This window comes from Gobius niger (genome assembly GCF_951799975.1).
Source record: "Gobius niger genome assembly, chromosome: 10".
In the NCBI taxonomy this organism is placed as follows: Eukaryota; Metazoa; Chordata; class Actinopteri; order Gobiiformes; family Gobiidae; genus Gobius; species Gobius niger.
The window spans coordinates 10,876,562-10,889,639 of NC_136861.1; the positions used below are offsets into that span (position 1 = coordinate 10,876,562).

Here is a 13,078-nt window from a genome sequence, read left to right on the forward strand (position 1 = left end):
GACATTGCTGGAACATGTCCTCCAGGTTTTGTATAAAGCAAATAGAAAAATATTGCCCCCTGTATTGTCCCTTTAAACTTTACACTTGAAGTTGTTTTTGTAATTGTTGAGTAATAAGTGTAATCGTAATGAAACTGTGATGGATTTCCTAAGCCTCACCTTGTCGGCCTCCTGTGTGATCAGCTGCAGCTCCTCCTGCAGTTTCTTCTGTTTGTCGATGTTGACGTCGGGGTTTCCCTGAGCGTGCGCCTCTCGCTCTCTGACCAGGTGCTCCCTGCGGCTCACCTTATGGTACGCTTGCCTCGCTTTGTCCAGCTGTGGGGTCAACATTAGGACGGTCATTAAAGTAGCTGCAGTAGCTGAACCTCCGTGTAAACACAGCCGCACAGACCTTCTTGAGCTTTTTAGCCCACGGTTTCTGAGCGCGCGTGAAGCCGGTATCGATTTCCTGCGTCTCTTTGAATCCCCCGAAGACCTTTTTGTGGAAGTTGTCCTTTTGCCACGTCCTGACCCTGTCCCCGTCCTCCGCGACCAGGGCGCGGCACATGGAGGCGTGCAGCGAGGCGAGGCGGTCCGCCGAGCTCATGAAGCACTGCCAGGCCTTCAGCAGCGAGCCGTAAAGAGGGCCTACAGGGGGCGACAGAGGGAGGTCAGGGGCTAAATTAAACTCCAACGCCCTGTACCTGATTGCTCTTTTCTACTTTAGTTTCTTCCTTCAGAGTATTGTAAAAACAGACATTAACGTAAACATGGACACATTCTACCTTGAGAATAAATAAGCACTTTATTAAACCAGATGTACGGCAGCTGATCTCCATGGTAACGTAGGACAGTCAGCGCCATATTACAAAGCAGAAACTGATCAATATCTATCACTAAAAGTTTGAAATGACAAATTTAAATTGGGCCAGCAGCACTTCCATCCTCGCTGAAAGGGCATCTTTCAGTCGCCAGAAGACTTTTAATACTGCATTATGTTAGACCTGTAAGCTAATCACATTTGCTAATTATTCGTTAGCATTTTAAGCTAAATGTTTTGTTTAGCCAAGCCTTATTATGTTGGTGGATAACAGATACAGTTTTCCATGGACGTAACGTCGTATAGTCTAGGCAGAAACTAATGAGTTGCCAGAAACTTTTTATAAAGCATTAAAGGGGCTAGATGCAAGTTAGCCATTTTATACTCACTACTGCCACCTCAGGTCATTCGTGTAACTGCATATTCTATATTAAGCTCATGCATGACGGCACTTCGGACCCGAATTAACACCTTTTTGAGTGACAGTGCAGGATTTTAGAGGCAGTTGTGGTGAACAGGTCTGGGCTCATTCTACACATTAGGACATTGTTGAAACATGTAGGGGAAGGAAAATTAATCGTTAGCATTTCAGGCAAAAATGTAATACAGTGTAGCATTTTTTATGATTTAAGCGGTCGCTGTATTTTGTGCAGTGCCTCGCAGTTGAAGTTATTCCCGTTGTCTCAGGGTGACATTAAAAAAGTGAGAAAGGCAGGATAGATGAGCTTTGTGATTGTAATTCAGGTTCAGTTTGACATTATTTCCATTATAGCTTTTAGTGCCTCATTTTATTTTTATTATTTTTATTTGAATCTAAAACTTATTAATTCAACTTTAGATTTATATTATTTAATATAACTACTTATTTAATCACTTTATGGAGCTTCTCCCTCACCAGTACCAGTTGTTCCTTGGGCTTAGATTTTTTAATTCACATGAGGTTTTCAAACAGTGTCATTGGGAGTGTTGACATTTTTATTGCCTTTTTAAAACTATCTCAATTAAGTTTTTATAAGTCAACAGAAACATCTGTATATTTTAGTCATAGTTTTATCCATCAGCAACGTTTTGTTTAGTTTTTGTCTAATTTTAGTCCACGCAAACATGGCTTTGACTAAAATTATGGCAAGATTAAAACTGTTGCTAAGTCATATTGTTGTCAGTAATGTTTATCAAACCTTTACAAAAACAATATTACATAACCTTCCTTTAAAGCACCTAATGTCCATTCTTGTCATGCAGTTAAGTTCTTTTTCCCCCATGGATTATCTTGTAAAGGCACGATTTGTGAACGATCTTTTGTAAATGACTGTTCACAGTAGCATCTTAAATGAGTAAAAGGAAAGTTTCCTCGGTGTAAACGCTCTGTGGTTTTGTGCGTCTCACTGACTGGAATCGACGACGGGCCTCCACTTCTGGCTCCACTCGCTGAGGGCCTGGGCGTACTGCCGCTCCACCCGCGCACGCTCCTGAAAACAGCTCACGATGTCGGTGCACGCCTGGAACGAGTCCTCTGTCCTCCGCACCGTCCGCTGGAAGTTCCCCGGCTGCAGACACGAGAGGAGGCGAGAACCGAGATTAGAAATGCTATTGGGAATATTTTGAATGAATGATTGAACTTAGACAAATCCAAAATCCATATTGTTTTGATAATAATGCCTCACACATGCCTGTTGTGCTTTACAAGTCTGACGTGACAAGATTCTCTCTGTACATTTGGAGTTGGTAAATTGTAATTTTATAGCTACAACTGCCCTGGTGTAGTCTGATGAAAACAAGGCTGCCAACGTCCACCATTTATTCACTCATTCGCCGCACTCACGCTGACATGTAGGGGAAAAGGTTTACAGGCAGAAGAATTTCAAATGTAATGCTTTTTAATGCCCAAACACTGTATTCTAGTGACAAAAAACAAGAAGCACTTTTTCAAATTGGATGAAATGGAGGAGACAAATATGGTTCCAGTATACCATCATTTTGGTAACAGTATAAATTGTAATACATTCATGCATTGCTAAATCATGACTTCTCAGGAACAAACATGATCACATGTTGGTTCATGGACGACTTCTTCCCTGAATTAAACGTCTCACTACTGTAATGAATGTACATGAAGATCTTAATACTTCATCATGATCATGAGGATCACATAAGAATACCATGAATTTACTAAAACGGCAATGAAATGAGAATAAAATAATCAATCATGATCATGAGGATCATGCATGAACATCATGACTCACCTGGAGGAAATCTACTACAAATTATGGACAAGAACACAAAGTATAACTTTATAGGATAACATTTACGATTTAAGATTTTCATGTACATTCATTACAGTAGTGACGCCTTAAATTCAGGGATAAAGTCGTCCACGAACCAACATGTGATCATGTTTGTTCCTGAGAAGTCATGATTTAGCAATGCATGAATGTGTCATGAAATCATGCATTAATTAATGCATAAGTTCATGAAAATCATGCATGAACTCATGTACCATTATTATAAAGTGTTACCGAAAAATGCAAATGAAAAGAATACAATAGAAATATTACACAGCAGTTCAGTCCATTTCTGTGGCGAGTGTGTCGCTGCTTCATTCAGAATTCCCACAGCACAGGGAACAACAGATTTCTTACACACCAGTGGAACTCGGTATCGCCTCCTAGAGGTTTGACGCTCAAACGGAGGGTTCAGAGTGTGAGCGGAGTCTGAGGCGACAGCTTGGGCTTTAGATATTCATACAAAATCTACATATGAATTATTTTGAATATGGAAAAAATAAAGTTAAAGTCTTAAATTATCCAAAGAAGTGAGTATTTCAAAGAAGAATTGTAATAGTAGCAGCTGCAGTAGAAGTGGTAATGACATTTTTGGAGGCATAAATAGCAACAACAAACGTAGTACTAGGTTGAGTTGCAGTCATAGGTTCTTTTCAGTTCTTGTTCCAGCTCTACAGATCTAATGCTGTGACCAACATGACTTACTTCTGAGTGCATCGGCTGTAAGGCCTATAAACTAAACTGAACCCGACTTTGAAACTTTAGCCCAGACGTCACATGACTCTTAGCTTAGGCTATTTCTGTCGAGCATTAATCTCACTGTTTACATGAACTACAAGCCATAAACACTGAGAAACGATATGAGATTTAATGCTGCAGTCACTCTTGTCTTCCATTTAAGGCAGAACAAGAGCCCCTCCAGTAGACACAAAGTAAATCCACTTTTCACACAGCTTTCAAACCAGAACAAGAAGTGAATGACCGTGCAGCTTAAACAACTTTCAGGGAGTAAATGTACATGCCAACAGCGCATCTGTGCTACTTCCTGGTTCGTCATTACTAAAATAACTCCTGAATGCAATAATGCTGCAATCTGTTTTTTCCATGAATAGATAGACAGATTTCTGGTGACGTCACATTTTTCCACAGTTCCATACGCCGCCATCTTGTTTGTGAGGCGTCTTGATTGTGTTACGGATCTTTGATAATATCCTGAAGCACTGGCTCACACCTGTGTTGTGGGGCTGATGCCGACACGACAATATTTCGAAATCCCAAAAGTGATTTATCACCGAGGAACAGAGACAGAAAGGCTTTCGTACGAGACATAAAGTCTGCCATTGAACATTTGATCACAGTTAAATTGATAAACAGCCAATTTTCAAGTCTTTTATGTTCATGATTATCAGGCACTGGCACATTACGATGATTATGTTAGCCTATTATGCTAACCGATCAATCCCATCAAAACACACTAAACTAAACTAGGGCTGGGACGAGACACTTTTGTCACGATCTAATATGTATCACGGTACTTTAGGGCCAATCTGATAAATACTGCGATACATTCTTCTGGTAAGTTATTTGTTGTGTTTTCATCACTTTTCCCCCACCTTTTCATTGTGTTGTTGGTGCTTTTTCCGGCATGTTTTTGTCACTTTTTTGTGGGCTTTTTGTTTGTTTGTGTGGGCTTTTTTCATCACTTTTTACTCATGTTTTTGTCGTTTTAAAAAAAAATGATTTTATATTGTCTTATTGTTGCTTTTCTAGCACGTTTTCGTCTCCATTCTGACGTTTTTGTCAAGTAGCTTTTGGATTTCGGTAAAGCCAAACTGGAGAAAATGTGCTCGGATCAGGTGGGGGTTAAGAGGTTAAAATGCATAAAAAGAAAGCCTAACCCTAACACCATTTGACAATTACTGAAGTGTTAAAGGGACATTTCAGGATTTTTTACATAGGGCGTCATTTCCTAGTTATCCAGAGTGTTGTTGATTTCTGGAGATATTTTTTTTTTTTTGATTCATGGAGTCCTTATATTTGAAGAGTTTAGTGGTGCTAGTGCTAGTGCTAGGCTAGTGCTAGGCTAGTGCATGTCAATGGTAACTAGTAGCCTGCATTAAAAACCGTCTGATCCAAGCACACAGTGCACCTGAGCCAAATCACTTATAACACAAGACTATACCGTTACAAATGTCTGTGTTGACTAAATCATTTTGGAAATATAACCATTTTGGATTTAAAAGAACTTATATTTGAGCAGCATCAGCTTCCTGGTTGTAAGCTATGCAGCGGCGGAGTGATCTGCTAAGTTACCGGATCTACAGTAGTTTGTTTACCGGCATTACTACACGTGGAATTCACAAAGGAGCTTTCTACAAGTCATATATGGCAACGTTTGGAGGACGACCCCATGATTTTGAAGAGGTTTTTAATGCAGGCTACTAGTTACCATAGACATGCACTAGCCTAGCACTAGCCTAGCATTAGCCTAGCACCACAAAACTCTTCAAATATAAGGACTGCATGAATGAAAAAAAAAAAAATCTCCAGAAATCATCAACACTCCGGATAACTAGGAAATGAGGCCAAATTGACACACATAATGTCGGATTCGAGAAACTGAAACCCATCTATAGGCCGACTGCAAGGCGGGAAAATATCACTATACAATCTACAAGCACTAAAATGGGTACAGCTATGAGAAATGTTTGTCAAATAATAAGGTAAGAGAAGGTGATAGCATGAAAATGAAGTGAGAAGTGATTTTTGTATGTGAAGGATTTGAGAAGGTTTAGGAGACAAATAGCAGGCTACGATTGGCTGAGAAAACAAGAAGTAAGAACAAGAAAACAGTTCCTCAGTCCAAGGCCTCTCATTACACTGTCACTGCGGCCATTTGAGGTCAAGCCACGTGCCATGAGAGTATAGTGTGTTCTGGTTTGGGACTGAGAGGACGGTCGGTGGACATTTGGACTGGACCAGCGCTTTCGAGGATAAACCGAGACAAGAACCGAGGCTGAGCGTGCTGTTTGCTGATTTTGGAAAGTCTTTTCTCCAATTTTCCAGGCAATGTGTGTGTGTGTGTGTGTGTGTGTGTGTGTGTGTGCGTGTGTGTGTGTGTGTGTGTGTGTGTGTGTGTGTGTGTGTGTGTGTGTGTGTGTGTGTGTGTGTGTGTGTGTGTGTGTGTGTGTGTGTGTCCTCCCACTCAACGCTTACTGCACTGGTTAAACTTGTGATATTGACACGAAGAGACAGCTGTCCAACCATGAATCACTGTAAGAATCTGGACTCCTCGGGCGCGTGTAATACAAAGAAAAAAGAAACTTCGTCCACCAGATTTTCCAGCCGTTTTATTATCTGCCATCTTTCATATATTTGCAAAGTTGTTCAGATAAAGCTTATTCACAATGCTCTTTTTGACAGAAGCATAGTCCTATTTACAAGGAAGAGTGCAAAATCTTATCATAATTTCCAGATTACTCCTCTTGGCCTTATCCTGACGTGACGACATCCTGGACAGTTCTAATTTATCTTGTTACGTATCGACCCCATTTCCACTGATAGAAGAAAAATAATCTTTTATCGTTAAAAAATGACTAAAACTCTCTAAACAAAATGTGGAAACTCGCTGATAGTACCTTGGATATTGGTCAAAGTCATTTTGTGCTGATTAAAATGAGACAAAAACAGTTTATGAGATTAAACCAGATATCTTTGTCGGTCCATTTGACCGAAAGGACAAGATCGCGAATACAAGCGGCCGAAATGAGTTTCCTTCGCAGGGTGGCTGGGGGGACCCTTCGAGATCGGGTGAGGAGCTCAGTTATCCGGGAGGAGCTTGGAGTAGAGTCGCTGCTCTTTCACGTTGAGGAGCAGCTGAGGTGGCTCGGGCATCTGTTGCGGATGCCTCCTGGTCGCCTCCCGCGGGAGGTGTTCCAGGCATGTCCTAGCGGGACAAGGCCTCGTGGAAGGCCCAGGGCACACTGGTGGGACTATGTCTCCGAGCTGGCCTGGTGTCGCCTCGGGGTCCCCCCAGAACAGCTGAAGGAGGTTTGGGTGGGTTGGGAAGTCTGGGCATCTCTGCTGAGACTGCTGCCCCTGCGACCCGGCCCCGGATAAAGCGGAAGAAAATGGATGGACGGATGGATGGATATGTCTTTACCTTAAATGTTTAAATGTCTGAATAAATAAACCGTAAATCTAAAGTTGACTGAATTCATTTTAGATACAGTCGACTAAATTTACATGCAATTTTAGTCGACTAAAACTAGAGAAAAATTTAAGACAATTCTTTGACTATACCTTAAATGACACTTTCGGCAAAAGACTAAAAGTAAATTAAAATATTTTGTCAGTATTAACAGTGCCTTGGATAGCTGCAAAAACCGATAACAGTGTTGTCTTAGTTTGAGTATCTTCTGTGACAAAGACAACACGGCCCAGATAAACGATCAACTATCCCTGATTCTCCCCACACGGCTCGTATAAAGTCCTCTCTGTATGTCTCAGATGGTGGCCTTCATACTTACTACAAATGTTGCTGTCAGTCAGCCTGTACTATTTGTCTGAACCAGAGGACACCAGGTACAACATCTGCTGCAAATATAAAAACCACATAAGCCAGTGTAAAGTTGAGACAGTGCAAAGTCTCCCGAACACAATCGCTCCTTTATAACAGCACAGCCTCGCTCCATTTGTTCGTCATTAAGCATTGTCCTGTTTTGGCGGTCGCTGCCCATAAAATTTCTCTCAAACATCCGAGAAACAGATCCAGCTCAAGTTCCTCTGTCTTTTATCTATTTTTAGTTTCTAATACAATACAGATCGTCAAGTGGAGACATGTGAGTGTGTAATAAAAGAAATGCTTATCATCAGACAATGGACAATTTAGAAACTGTGACTCACGACGAGACTGACCTAAGAAGACCACCTCCCGAGCAAATAATAAAGATCCTGGATGTTCATTTCAATACGTGGATACATTTGTTTTACAGATACTTTAATTATGGGACACTATTTTGTAAGTGTGAGCGCTTTTAAAAGGGCTGGACGATATGGCAAAAAAAAGTTGATCAATCTCGATTTCCGAGTAGACTCCGAGTAGATTTTTTCATAGTAAAAATATACATGAAGCTGATTCATGAACTTAGATCTGCTGCTCAAAGTGCAGCCCCACACCAATCAGCAAATATGGTACTTTTTACAACAAGTTATTATACACGATTATATCCTCAAAAACAAACATTTTACTGCAGGACAGAGCAGGCTTTAAGGGGACAGGCCATTGTTTTTACATACTGAGATATGTTCTTACCTGAGCTTAGACGATTTCATGTGTACCTGTCTGGTCTTTGTGTGTGCCCTCAGTCATGCAAAAAGACCAAAGATGGTGTTAGCATTTGGCCTCTCCCAGTATATTCCTATAGCTCCAAACAGGGGTTAAGTTAGAAGCGACCAAGCTCTTCCACGGGCACAAAGACCAGACAGGTGAGTATCAACTTGTCTAAGCTCAGGAAAGAACATATCTCAGTATGTAACAACGGTGGCCTGTTCCTTTAAGGTTCCAAGCCTAAATAAATGTGTGGGGCACAGGTTAGAATTTTCACTGCATTGACCCAATCTGTGGATCTCCACTTCAATGAAAACAGTTTGGACACCCCTGGCTTGAGCCTTATACCTTTGAACCTCTTAACCCCCACATGAATGGAGAACATTTTCTCCTGTTTGACGTTACCCAAAAAAAGCAATAAAACAGCCACAAAAAAGTGACAAAAATGCGCTGAAAAAGTGACAGAAACATCAGACCGAGCACATTTTCTCTCGTTCTGGTTTTTTGGCGGCTTTGATACAACTTTTGCTGTCTTTTTAACGCTATTTTGATGCATTTTCATCCTAACTTATGTCTTGTTTTTGTTGCTTTTTTTGTCGCTAATTTGACGCTTTTTTCAAGAATCTTTCAGATTTGGGTCAAGTCAAACTGGAGAAAATGTGTTAGGTTAAAGTGGGAGTTGAGGGGTTTAAAAAATCAACAAGAAAGCCACGAAAGAGCGACAACACAACAAAAAAGTTAAACTCTAGTCGACAACCTTTTAGATTCGGGTAAAGCCAAACCGGAGTAAATGTACTCAGTTAAGGTGGGGGTGAACAAAGTTCTTCTCAAACAAAAACAAAAGCCATCCTCTAGTTTCATTTCACACACAACATTCTTCCATGTCTCCAAACTCCAAAACGAGGTTCTGTTTCTGCATCAGAAATGGCTGTAAACCTGATTATAAAGTCCCATGACGATTATGATGAGATTGCGATTTTGAGAAATTGCCCAGCTCTAGCTTTCAGTGAGGGGGTCGAACACATTGATAAGATGTTCCCAAACAAGTGCAAGACGCTCAAGCTTTTACATCGCGCAAGTTACACCAGAAAGTATTTGTTCTGATTCCAATTTTTTATCTAAATCTGATACGGATTATCAAGAAAAGTCTGCAAATAGAAATGAAAAGACACTCAAACTAACTGACCCAAAGCTTTGTTTTGGGACAGCACAGTGTCCTCCTTCAGAACTCTGTCTTCCACTGTGGCCTTTTTCAGGTCATGCCCCACCAAACGTGGCCCATAGACAGTGCTTTGAACTCGCTTGTTAAAATGAATGGGAAATGCAGCTGCTTGTATTGTGGTTCTGGGCGTGTTGTGTTGTGATGTCGCTTGTAAAACTGTTGAAATGTGGAGCACGATTGTGCCAACGCAGCATTGCATAATTTGCTTTACTACTTTATTTGGCAATTGTTTTTGCTCCAAGAAACCACACGTGTATCCCTGCCCCTTGAAGAGACCGAGGTGGCATTTCAGGCTAATTTTAGACTTTGGGACTCTATTTTTATTATATTATATATTATATTATATTATATTATATTTTTGCATTGCTGGTAAAAAAAAAAAAAGCGGAATTGATGGATCAGATTCCGGCACAACTCATATTGAAAAGATTAGTGCTAAACCCTATTTGTTTGCATGGGATTAGAATTACTAAGGGACCTCAGGTATGAAGTAAAGAGAGTCGTGTTTGCTATTCTCCTTGAGGACATTTAGCGAAGTGTTAACTGTGGTAGAAGCGCAGCTGTCTAGTTGTTGTAAGTTTTTGTTGGTTTATAAAAAATATGATGTCCATCCATCCATCCATCCATCCATCCATCCATCCATCCATCCATCCATCCATCCATTTTCTTCCACTTGTCCTTCTGCAGGTGGTGGGTCCACGGGCAGACGGCCTCATGATTTAACAGGCTTGTTGGTCTCTCATATGGGGCTTCTGAAGCGCTCTTTTTTGACTCGTCACTTAGGACCTGTTTGCCATGGGAGACCCTACATAGCTCCAAAGATCTCCTAAGACAACGGAGCTCCTAAGATCATTCGGGTGCTCAAACCCCTCCACCACGTTAAGGTCCAGGAGGGGAATGTGATGTTTATTCATCTGTAAATGAGCTACAGTTGTATTAATTCATTTTTTCAAAAGTAAATGAGAGAAAAAACAAGTTTTGAAGTGAGTCTGCTAAAACGTTAGCTAGCATGTACGTTAGTTAGCATTATGCTAGCTGACTTTTCATAATGCAAATGTGCAAAGACCAATGGACGAGGAGGAGCGGGCTTCTCTCTGGTATTCATGGTGGGGAACTGATATTGGTGCAATACCACCCCCTGGTGGCCAGGGGCGACTCCAAAAGACACTTTCGAAACAGGATTCTAATGGGACTTCAGACCTTCCTAGAACCCTTGAAAACCTGGTTCCAAAGAATTTGGAGGCCCATGTGACAACGCTGGGGTCGGTGAAATATTTTTAACCACGCTGGTTTTTGTACAGCAGCCCAAAAAGCGGAGGCCTTTTCAGTGCATTGAATGGGTCCAGAGCCAACAAGTCAGATCAAGGTACTAGTGATTTAATCTCCTAACCGCTGCTTAACCGGGCACATTTTCTACAGTTCGACTTTACCCAAATCTAAAAGCTTCATGAAAAAAGCATCAAAATAGCAACAATATGAGACGTTACACTGGCCTAAAGGTTCTAGGCTCCTGTCGAGGAGCTTTTAGATTTGAAAGCTAAACAGTAGAAAATGTGCTCGGTTAAGGTGGGGGTTAAGAGGTTAAAGATCTATTAAATTAAAGGGACTAGATGCATGTTGGCCATTTTATACTCACTACTGCCACCTCAGTGTGTTTCGACCTCCCGGTGTTTTGAAAGTTTTTCACCCGTTAACAAAGACTAATGAGGGCATCTGTCCAAAAGGTCTTTTTAACTGTATATTATGTCCACATTTCAGCTTCATTAATAATATTACACCATTTAAGAATCAAACTTTGATCCTATGATGTTTCTTGTCCATTTAAAAAGGATAAAAGAGAACCCGCACATCTATTTCAGCCCTTGTTAGGCCTCGTTCAGTCCTGGTCTGGCCCTGCTGTAAGTCCTGCAGGGTTCAGCCCTGGCATCATTTTGTCTTGTTTTAGTCCTGGTTTTGTCCTCTTTTCGCTCTACGACTTAAGCAGAAGCAGCTGAGGAATCTGCGCCGGGGCCAAAGGCAGCAGATCAGACCCAGTTGGCTCAGACACAGGCACAGATCCACAGTCAGGGTCCAACTCCGAGATACGCTTTTCAAATCAGACGACAGGCCAAAACAGTGAGCAGGGCGGGACAGACAGCGGGTCACAGAGAGAGGGGCCCGGGGGAAACAAGTCACTGGGTTTACAGAGGGAAATCAAACTAAAAGACACAACATTTGATTATAGGTTTGTGCGAGATGAATAGATCTGTATGACCTGAGAAATAAAGGAGATATTCCAAAACTTTCTTAACAGAGTATATGCCATCCAGTTTGTTCCTCTAGTCAAAACAAGGGTACATACAAAATCAGAACCAAGAGAAAGCTGAAATGAAACTAAAGTAGGAAAATTGTGTCTAAACTGAACTTTTGTACAACATTGTTCGAGTCATTGTTTTGCTTTAGATTGTGTGAGTCGAAAATGTGCGAAACTCAGTCAGATGGAAGACCAGACTCAGTGGCTTCTTGAGATATGGACATTGCGATATCGTCCCCTTTTTTGTCAAAATAAAATCATGTATATATTGTTGTTCCTGGACACATTATGTACATGTACACAAAGAACCACAAAAAAGCGACAAAGAAGTGATGAAAATGTGACAAAATGTGACAAAAAAGCTGCAAAAGAAGCAACAAAAAAGTTCCCCAAAGTTATGTCATGTGGCTTACAAAATAAAGCAACAAAAAGGCCATAAAGAATACCACAAAAGGGCAAACAAACAGCAACCTCCCTCTCTCGCGGTACAGCTGCATTTGTGGTTTCTATGTTCCACATTGTTTTACTGGATGCTTTTGTACATCTTTGCCATGTTTTTGTGGAGGTTCGATGAATTTTTTCACTGCAGAGAGTCCATTATGGTCCTGAAGAAAGCAGCTTTTTAAAATTAAACAAACAGCTAGCTTATTAGCTTAACCCATTTGAGACCTACACATTTCTTCTTCTGAGGCACTGAAGAGGCACCAAGAGCCCCCACAGCTGCAGCACAGAGGAGGCGTCACAAGAGGAGCTACAGGAAACAAGGAAGAGACAAACAAGGAGGTTTTCGGATGAGACTCACAGTTAAACCACACATGCCTTCAGATTAACTGCTAAAACCTTCCCAGAAGATGGTGTAAGACTGTTGTGGGGCGGAGGGTGCTGCGCAGGAGGAAGAGGAAGAAGGAGGTGGAGGAGCCGACCAGTGCAGGACACCACGCTCTGAAACAGGGACAAACCCAGGAGGAGATTGAAGGCGGCCAGCCGGGTTCCTCTGGGTGCTACGGTTTCCTCGACCTCCAAAAACATGCTGGTCAGGTTGACCAGCAGCGGCGGCGCGGCTCAGTGGCAGTGGCTCAGGACTAACACCTGAATACTATTTCGCTGTACGGTTGTAAAATGACAAATAAAACACTTACATACTAACTTATTA

The 13,078-nt window shown here is 41.4% G+C and overlaps 1 protein-coding gene across 1 annotated transcript in view; it reads right to left on the reverse strand.

Annotated features, from left to right (window-relative positions):
• The window catches only part of LOC306968940 (protein kinase C and casein kinase II substrate protein 3), a 36,013-nt gene that overhangs the window by 6,378 nt on the left and 16,557 nt on the right, over positions 1-13,078 (reverse strand). Inside the window, exons 3-5 of the mRNA XM_079564530.1 lie at positions 2,190-2,346; positions 392-627; positions 160-315 (exon numbers count right to left, since the gene is read on the reverse strand). Coding sequence (XP_079420656.1) covers positions 160-315; positions 392-627; positions 2,190-2,346 — 549 coding nt within the window. The remainder of the gene's footprint in view (positions 1-159; positions 316-391; positions 628-2,189; positions 2,347-13,078) is intronic.